Source organism: Anneissia japonica, unplaced genomic scaffold (assembly GCF_011630105.1).
Source record: "Anneissia japonica isolate Jap-2015-1 unplaced genomic scaffold, ASM1163010v1 scaffold4988_len2956909_cov206, whole genome shotgun sequence".
Classification (NCBI taxonomy): domain Eukaryota; kingdom Metazoa; phylum Echinodermata; class Crinoidea; order Comatulida; family Comatulidae; genus Anneissia; species Anneissia japonica.
Window position 1 is genome coordinate 1,654,922 of NW_022696345.1, and position 10,523 is coordinate 1,665,444.

The 10,523-nt window shown below is 33.8% G+C and overlaps 1 protein-coding gene across 1 annotated transcript in view; it reads right to left on the reverse strand.

Moving 5' to 3' along the window:
* Window positions 1-2,836: 2,836 nt before the first annotated feature.
* The window catches only part of LOC117101892 (solute carrier family 2, facilitated glucose transporter member 1-like), a 10,490-nt gene continuing 2,803 nt past the window's right edge, over window positions 2,837-10,523 (reverse strand). Inside the window, exons 4-13 of the mRNA XM_033242009.1 lie at window positions 10,253-10,323; window positions 9,665-9,807; window positions 9,379-9,538; window positions 8,953-9,006; window positions 8,158-8,357; window positions 5,654-5,764; window positions 5,322-5,423; window positions 4,571-4,640; window positions 3,330-3,457; window positions 2,837-3,163 (exon numbers count right to left, since the gene is read on the reverse strand). Of these exons, the coding sequence (XP_033097900.1) occupies window positions 2,981-3,163; window positions 3,330-3,457; window positions 4,571-4,640; window positions 5,322-5,423; window positions 5,654-5,764; window positions 8,158-8,357; window positions 8,953-9,006; window positions 9,379-9,538; window positions 9,665-9,807; window positions 10,253-10,323 (1,222 nt within the window). The 3' untranslated portion in view covers window positions 2,837-2,980. The remainder of the gene's footprint in view (window positions 3,164-3,329; window positions 3,458-4,570; window positions 4,641-5,321; window positions 5,424-5,653; window positions 5,765-8,157; window positions 8,358-8,952; window positions 9,007-9,378; window positions 9,539-9,664; window positions 9,808-10,252; window positions 10,324-10,523) is intronic.

Below are 10,523 nucleotides of genomic sequence, written 5' to 3' on the forward strand. Positions count from 1 at the left end.
TTTTAGAGGAAATTGGGCCATGTTAACAAGAAATGCGCGCGAAATTTGAGGTTTTTAGGCACTTTCAGGGGATGAAAGGGCATTTATAAAGGGGGGGGGGAAAGATTTTTCAAAGATAGATATTTTCTCCTTGTCCCCCAGTGGTTACGCCATCGGGCAGCATAGATCAAAGGAGTTATGACAGTTTTTGAAGTGGAGAAGGGGTTGCATGGGTGTTGTGAGTCTGGTCATTATGATATCTTCCTTTTTATTCTTGTCTTTATTTTTCTCTTCTCTTTTTCTTTCCTTTTCTTTTCCTCTTCTTTCTCTTTCCCTCCCTCTCCCCTCTTCCTTTTCTCTTATTACCCGGCCCGGTACGACGGCTTGGTCGGCCCGGTAAAAACCGTCAGGGGAGGGGCAGTTTTCCCCCTGCCCCACCCCCACCCCCCCCCCGCGTCTGTTACGACACTGGCTAACACGTCAATCATCCCCCCCCCAATGAAAAATATTTTTCTACGCCACTGTACAATTGGAGCCGAAGTCATAAGTTATTCACCCGAGCCCTCAGTTATTCTTATCAAACGCAAGATCATTGAACAATAAGATTGATAAGTTTGAAGCAACGATAACGAAATTTGGTAGCGATGTAGCTGTTATTACAGAATCATAGCTGAATAATCGAACCGAAGCTTTAGTTAACATTCCCAAGTTCAATTGCATTGCAAAGAATAGGTACGAACGTACCGGAGGAGGAGTCGCTTTATTCATAAATAATAAATTTAGCGTACATAATTTTGCCGAACATGAAGCATGTGACTATGAATGTTGTTGGAGGAAACTCATTCTCCCCGATTCAGGCAAGACCTCCTAGTACTACTTCATTGGTGCCATTTATTATCCACCATCAGCCACTGGTGGTGGCGAAGACTTGTTACCATTTAATACATACTATTGATGCAATCCGTTCCAATGATCTCTCTACACCCATTCTCATTATTAGGGGATTTCAACGATCCATATCTTTAACACTAATATTTGCCAGAATTTTTAAATCTTTTATTGTGTCTTGGATCACATTAATGGACTTTAGATGTGAAATAATATGGTTGACAAAAAAGGCTCTTCAACGTCACTATCTTATTGATTTAATCAACACAGTTGTTAGTGGGCTTAAAGCATCTGGTACTTTTGCAAATCTATGTGCCATCGATATTTCAAAAGTTTTGATCGAGTTAATCATAGTGTGGTCGTCGATAAGTTAATTAATATAGGAGTGAGGTCATCTCTATCCCTATCATCTGCAGCTTCCTTACTAATCGTAAAATAAATACTAGGTTTAAACAATGCACATCTCCTTATAAAGAAATTATATGTGGCGTCCCAAAGGGAACCAAACTGGGACCCATATTATTTCTCATCCTTGTCAATGACATCTCTGTAGGAAGCTGACAGTGGATGAGAATATGTAGATGGGATGCATGTCCGGTTTGGCGTGGAGCCATCACTCAACATCATAGTCATCAAATTGAACGAATACAAAAGAGGGCCTTTAGAATCATCATGGGCCCCAATTATATCACTTATGATCTTGCTCTGTGCTACCTTAATCTTCAGTCTTTTAAGGTTAGACATGAAAGTATTCTACTTACTTTCGGTAAAAAATTTATGACATCAGACAAATATTGAGAAATGCTTCCTCCTGTTCGTAAGACATCTGGAGTTCTCAGAAACAGTTCTATAAACGAACTTGAATTTAGTCTAAAACAGAACGTTTTTTCAAAGTCACCAATTCCTACATTAGTGCAATTGTTTAAGAACGAACTAGCTGCGTAGGCTGGAATTAATCCTTCGTCTGTTGAATTTTGAGATTTCCTTATTTATTTTTTGTTGAGCTGTTTATTCTTTTATTTGTATTATATATATATATACTATATTTTATTACACAACTTCTTTATTCATTGATTTACAGGACTACATTCGTTGAGAGCTATTTTACACGATATTATGCCCTTTATTCGAAACACTGTATTTACCTTTCTTTGATGTTTTATATATAGGGCCTATATATATATAGGACGTAGGCCTATACCTTACTAAGCTTTAACTACAATAATAATTATAATGATTGGACATATTACACATTTATTTTTCGCTTTTATGACAATTTTCTTCACTTTTTAGAGTTATTAATATTGTTACTGTATCTATTATCATTATATCCATCATTATCGTCATCATCATTATTATTACTACAAAACATAAAAGCTTGCAAAAGAATACAAACTAAACTGAATACATCATCACATGTGTGGAGCTAAAAAGACCTGGCCTGGGATTTATGAATTTAAGACGAATTTAAGCTGATTTTTTTTTGTTAAGTAAGTTTGATAAATGTACCACTTGGGCTGTAAAGCCGATATATAGTCCCGAAAATTGCATTTGTTTGCATTATCGCTATATATCGTTTGTTAATAGATATTTATTGCGGGTTTCTATTAGAGCACGGGTCACAAACATAGTAGAAGGAGTCAATTAGAAATTGTACAGTATTTAAATATCACCCAACTCCCTGTTTTTAATTAATTTTTGTTGTTGTTTTTTTTAAAATTTGCAATCGCATAAAAGTGACAGGTCGTCCCGGTTGACTATCAAAATCACATAACGTAGGTCAGAAAAGTGAGTTAAAACAAACCATGCTCTATTTGTATTTCTAACTTGAGTAAACAATTCAAGCTTAGGCCTATGTGTTATAATTATAGGCCTAGTATTATACGTATAACGTGTGCTGATGCATATTTATATATTTTAAAAGTAATTTATTTTGAGAGATTCCAGGAAATAATTTGTTTTGGCTAGCAAAAACAAGCTTTAAAATACTAACACTGTGTACAAAGGAGGGGTGGGGCGCCCCTGGCTACGTCCCTGTATTATATACATAAACAAAACATTTACATATTTAATATGTATATAAAAATAACTTTTGGCTAATACATTTATGTTATTACTGTTCAGTGTTGTCTTCGATAAAGTCCTTCCTCGATGACGTCAATCTGTTTTGACGGAAACTAGATACGATCTCGGTAAACGTCTTGTTCTTTGTTTCAGGTACGATGCAATAAGTAAACAAGACAGTTAATACTAGGATGATAGTGAAGATGAGGAATGAATATCCACCCATTGCATTCTGAAATATATAAGCGTGAAGTGAGGTCGCATGATATTATTGTTTATAATGACTACTAATGATAACGGTTACGATAATGATGATGATAATGATGATGATGATGATGATGATGATGATGATGATGATGATGATATTCAAATAATTAAGATGCATATCAAAGTACTACCAGCATAAAAGGAAACGCAAGTCCGACAGTGAAATTTGTCCACCAGTTGAAATGTCCTGTGAAAGACATAGCTGTAGGTCTAGGCCCTTGTGTCCACAGCTCCGGTATCACTACAAAAGTCATTGCACCTTTAAGAACAATTCAACATATATTTAAATTATAAATATAACATCATAATTACTTTCAATTACGCGTACAGTATGCGTACAGTAAGGCTTAATTGCATATTATGTTTTCGTTTTGTTTTATTTTTATTTTTTAATTTTATTTCACCAAAATCCAACGGCGACATGACTATGTTATGTCATACGAATATGACATAACATAGTCGCCCATAACAGGATATGACATAGCACAGTACCTAATATTAACATCATAATCTAAAACATAATAGGAAAAAAAAATAAACTCCAAAGAATAACACATTACAGTTAACCCCAAATAATAATAATAATAATAATAATAATAATAATAATAATAATAATAATAATAATAATAATAATAATATAATAAATATATAATAGATATAAATAGATAATAAAACAAAAACTAAATGCAAATATATGTAACAATAATTTTATGACGTAAATAATAAAATACTATCTCAAAAAATATCAACAGATGGATTTGAAAGGAAAATGGCATTATATAACTTAAACAGACGAAAAAATAAACCCATTTTAATAAGTACTCTTCCAGGTGGAACAAAAAATAACAATGAATTTCTTATACGTTGAAACAGAAAGTCGAAAACATGAAATAAAATTTCCATCATAAATTTAATTTATATATTTATAAAAAAATTAAATCAAATAAATTGCGTCTTTCAATAAGAAATAATAATTTATACAATTTATTTTGAATATGTTCTAATCTAATGGATTGTATGGAAGAAACTGAATGAAAAACATCAAAACTTATAGCCTATATAACTAAAACTTTACTATCATTTACGTGCCTGCAATGTCTCCAAATGAAACCAAGTACTCTTACTCATAGCCACCATAAATCAACGTGTTTACAAAACTTTAATAAAGAAGAGTCAATAAATATACCCAAATTCTTATAAACTGAAACTTTCCCAAGAACAATATTATTAATTTGGGTATACTTTGAATTAATAATAATATAAATAGCACTTATTATCGCTCAACATTTTGATTTTTCTATCAATATATTATTCTAAATATCGTTGCCCACTTCTTCCTATATTTATTATACAGTGTGTTCCATGTAATTACCTGGCCCAGGTGCAAATCCGAATATGAATAAGTAGACAAATACTATAGACATATAAGACCAAGCTTCTCCCTGCAAGTGCAGAATAAAATTGCAATATTTTAATTTTATTTCAATCATTTATTTGTTTATTTATAGCGCCTTTCTTTTCAGCATTTCTTCCCATGTCATTGGGTCCACAACCTAAAGCTTTGCTGCAGCAATCAGTACAGGAGAGGGCAGTATACCCACCAGGTGCTCATTTACACTTCTGGGTGGGGAAAAGCAATGTAGGTAAGTGTCTTGCTCAAGTGAAATAAAACCAATAACCAATAATCAAACAAATCTAATTTATATGGTCGACGCATGTACAAGTGATACAATAGATGAGTCGATATTATTTCTTCTATAATGCCTCCGTATATTTTGATTATTTTACGCTACTTTCTCTAGTATTGGTTGTGTATAGCCCGTATGAGGTCATACTGTACTTTGTACGTCTGGCAGTGTCAAGTAATCATTAAATAGATAATTTCCGTTTTCTATAAATTAAAGCAAAATACATCTTCGTGACCAAAATTAAATGAATGTGCAAAATATAACCAGGCCTATGTTGTCATTATCGAAAGGAAAGAGATGACAAATGAGAGATGACGCTGGTTTAATTTTACTGAAAAACGAATGCAATTGAAAATACCCTGTAAGCTTTGGAATTACTTCCCCATCGGTTTTCCTCTTTCCCTGAATATGCATGCACAATCATTATAAACTCACCGATGACGTAAGGGAAATTGAAAGAAAAAGAGCAGCGACAGCCATTACGGAATAAGAAGACATCAAGAAAAATCGACGACCAAGTCTGTCAACGTTCAACACCTAAACGTTTATGATAAAAAATGACAGTATTTCAGAGTATCCTTGTATATTGGATAATTGTATATTGAAATTTTTTTCAGAACTATGTACGTCATGTAAAGACGAGGAATCTGCGAGTGTGAAAAAATAGGTGCCCAACGTAGGAAGGCATAAAAAAAAATCGATGTTTTTTTCAGGTGCCTATAACATAACGTATCGCAAACATGTCATTAATGTATGAGTATACTTACTGTTACAGCTGCCATGACGACCGTAATAACTCCGGTCCCAACGGTTGCTAATCTGACCGTGTCCTCATTTAGGTTCGCTTCTGTAAATACCTCAGTTGTATAGTACATAATCTATAAATATATACATACAGCATGCATAAATTAACAGCATTGTAGAAAAGAACCACACGTTTTACTGTTTCTTGCAACCATCTTTGTGAAGGGCTGTGGCGGATCGGATGCAGGATTTGGCAGTGTGAAAGTCCACACTAACTCAGCCCACCATGGTTCTGGCCAAGGTTTGAAAATTGTTTAAATATGGACCTCTATGTGCCCGGAAATTGCACATCAACAGTACAATATAACAATTCTTTTTCTTAGTACAATTTAGGGGGGGGGGGGGGTGCGATCGCACCTTCTGCACACCCACCCACCCCCCTCCTTGCATCCGCCCAAGAAGAAGTTTAGAGTTCACTAATGGTATAAGAATTACTAAAGAGTATGTATTCAGAATTTTATTTTATTTTGTTCATTTAATTATGTAAACCCCCGAGAGAGATGTAAAATTGTACAAAACAGTTAACAAAAAACGATCAGAAAGCAATACAATTGTAATGGTGATAATAAGCTTTCGGTGTAATTACGATATGATATCAACCGACGTTAAAGTTGGAATAATTATGATAAATAATTATTATTGTGTTAATCTCATGGGGCGGATTTTATCGTGCATTAATTAAGCTAGTTACGCATATCAATCAAATGTAAATTTAATTTATATAACCACAAATAGTTTAAAGTGATACAAGACCATATCATTAGAAAATCTATAGATAATAAACTTACATAAATTAACATAATAGAAGGTGAGAACATACATATCGCAAGTCTAGATGAAATATTACTGCAATCTTCTAAACTATTGTTAAACCAATTCTCTAAACGCGTATAAAGTTGCCAGATTTATTTTAAATAAACCTAATAGGACACGTCATACTGGCAAATATTAACTAAACGAAATCGGCCAATTATGTATAGAGGATATATGTCAACTGAAACTAAATCGTGTTTATAAGATATATTATGGAACATCAGTGCCTTATATGAAGAATAATTTTGTATGAGTTCCCTCAAGTCGTCATCAATATAATACTAGAAAATAATGCCGTAGCCAGAATTTTCAAACATTGCGGGACAATATCAGGGCGGACCCACTTTACGCGTAAATTCAAACAATGTGGACCCATTTTACGCAAAAACATAAACAAATCTGGACCCATTTTCTTAAATTTTACCCATTTTAAACTAAATATGAGAAATCTGGACCCATTTTTCAAAAAGTGGACCAATTTTATATACATAAAATTACATAATTTGGACCAATTTTTAATGATGTGGACCCATTCTTTGTGGACCCATTTGAAAAAATGTATGGGACTGTCCCAACTGTCCCAGTAGCTGGCTACGGCATTGCTAGAAACCACCTATCCGTTTTCTGTTCCAAGATCAAATGGACAGATTTGTAATACATTTTATTGTATAACGGAATGGAATAACCTTCCTCATGATATACAAATATATATATATAATATAGTAAATTTTAAAATGAAACTTAAAGGTTTTTATTTTTTAAGATAGGTAATATAAGTTTTTTACATTCACTATTTTAGTTAGATTTTATATACTTATTGGTATTTTAAATACTGTAATTGTAAATTCAATTGTTTTATTGCGTATTTAACTGATTGAAATATTTGTATAATTAATTTAGATTATTTATATTAGGATTATATAGACCCCAATGGAAAGAAGTTCACACAGCTTGTTTGGGTTATCCAGGAATATCTTGTTTTCATATCTATTTAATTTACATCCTAAAGTTTTGTCTTCATATTTTGTAGTATTCAGGTGTTTCTCAGAATAAATTCAAATCAAACAAAACACTAATTAAGTTTGGTATGTAAATAAAATGATTTGAATCCACATTTTCTGCAGTTGCTTGCGACCCTCGTTGTGAAGGGTTGACAACAGTGGCGGAGCTAGGATTTTCACCTAACTGACCTAAAATAGCGCCCTTTGTACCCATTGAAAAATAAGAAGCCGCTAGACGCTCATAGAGGAATCTTGTCCTGAAAGATATTTCTTTTTAATTATTTTTATTTTATCCCCCGACGAATCTCTCCTAGCTTCCCCGACCGGAGGGGTGGGGGGAGGGGAAGGGCTGTAGCCTCTTTTAGCACCCCCCCCCCCCCCCCCCCCCCCCCGTAGCGTCACTGGTTGACAATAATATTATTAAAATGATTATGGTTATGAATATCAATGTCAATATGAATATGAATGTCAATGTACATCAATATTGATATTATCAATATTATCATAATTATCATTAGCATTATTATTATTATTACTTTCATTAGCATTATCATTAGCATCATTAGCATCACAATTATAACTGTAATTTTAATAATAGTTATAGCATATTTATTATTATTATTATTATCATTTTTAAATACAATTAAACTTACAGCGTTTATTCCTCCCAACTGCTGATTCGATATTAATACAATGGAAATGATAAGTGGCCACTTCCAGACTGGATTCTTCAATGTAATCAAATCGATGACGTCGACTCTATCTCCGATGCTGCCTTCCATCAAAGAACGTTCCATTAACATCTCAGCAATCTCACCTTCTACGTTCAGTGTACCACGCAGTTTCACCAAAGCTTCAAATCACAGACTAAAGTTAAGCATGGTTTTTATAAAATCGGTACGCGCACCGCTAACAACTTTCGGCGACGTTGATGGTCGGTAGAATCGGGGAATTTGACTCGCGCCTGCGAGAGCTACGTAATGTAACGATTGCAGTGAAAACAATGTAGCAAACAGTGTAGCCATTTTATAGAAACAGGCTTTATAAGAGAAATACAGATTACAGTATGTAAAGCTCAAACTTGAAACTTACGTCGCCATCTTGATTGGTGAGGTATCCATTTACTGTACTTTATGTTGTTTAATTAATTATATCATAACATATAACGTGATTAATGATAGGCCTATATCAAATAATACGCGAGCATAAGCCTAAATGACACTCACATGCGGTTATGTGTATATTTCGTAACAGATAAATGTAGAAATGATGACTAAAATAATGTACATACAACAAAGATCTTTGCATCATAGCGCTAGCTTTGCATATGCTATATCTTAAATAGAGGGCGCCAGACACTTCAATATGTCACTTTGGTTCCAATATCCGACTGAAGTGTAAGAGGTATGTGAAAAGAATAGTAAATCATTCTGAAAAAAAAATCCAACCTTTCCTAGATGCAACCTTGTGAATATCCTCCTCCAGTAAAAGTGTTGATTCATCTAAAGTGAAAACAAACAAGCATATTTTTATACGAATTGTACAATGTGAAACTGCAATAGATATGTGAATCAGTCATGTGCTTTTCAATTATTTCGGACCACTAGCCAACAAACATCCATTCAGACATTCAGTCAATCAGTCGGTCGGTCGGTTGGTCAATCAATCAATCAATCAATCAATCAATCAATCAATCAATCAATCAATCAATCAATCAATCAATCAATCAATCAATCATTCAATTGGAGAGTCCATACGCATTAGTATAACAATTTGCATCGTCACAAAAAAAGTATAACTATTTGTTGTGTCATCAAATCTATTTGAAACAAAGGGGCATGATGGCATAATAATTAGTATAAGCCCATACTTACCTGCCTGTGCTCTACTTGGTTTTGATTGGTTCAGTAAAATCCATCTTGGGCTTTCAGGACAAAAATACAGCACGCAACCTCCCACCCAGTTAATGATCAACGGCATAAAGAGTGCGAACTGCCACTTTTCCTCCGAATAGAATGCATAAAGTCCTAAAACCTGAATGTATTATAATAAGGTGAATTGTACTCGCATCTGTATTCGATTTAAATCGCAAAGCTTCAATGCCTCCTTTATTCGAACTTGCGAGGATGATTGATTATATACATTGCATAGCATACCTACCTGTCCCAGTAAAAGACCGAATGAAACGCCTAGTTGGTGGAAAGACGTGATTCCTCCACGAAACCAAACAGGTGATATTTCTGACAGGTAGACTGGGACAGTTGCAATCACAATACCTAAGAAGATATTATTGGAGATAAAAACTACACGGTACATATATCACTGAGTTTATATATCTGCCTAAATTGATGGCGTCCCCCTCCCTACGTATGAAAAAACAAGAAAGAAAATTACGACTTTTAGAGTGTTATAAAAGATGTTCAAATGTTGAAATTTTGTCTTCAAATGAATAGTCTTAACTATCACAAAGATATTTCAGTTATAAAGACTGCGCACGGCTACAGTTGTTTACTCACATTATTTTCCTAGGCTAATATGCAGATGCATCTTCATCTCGCCCTAGTCTAGTGTAAATTCTGTAGGTCCTCCAAATCAAGAGATGTATTTAGGCCTAGGCCTACTATATTTTGTTGACTTACAAAAATTGAAATTGTGATGTTAACAACAAATTTTATGAATTAATGATAACCATGGAAGATATATTTATCCTCCATGTTATAACGGTATTATAACCAGGGAGTTACGAACAAGAACGACATCTCGGGGAACCGAATCTCACGTGCATGCATTGTTCATTTTCCAGCAGGGTATAGATAATGCTTTTAATACAACATACGCGTTGTAAGTGAAATTTTCACTCGGTAGACAATGGTTTAGCTAATACCTATTTGGGAATCCCCAGCGAATGTATGAAATCAACGTAAATTCAATCAATAAAGGTGGTTTATTAAAACGTTAATATGATTTAGCTCAGTTTATACAACATTCGATATATTCGAAAAGGTAATGTAATTTATAA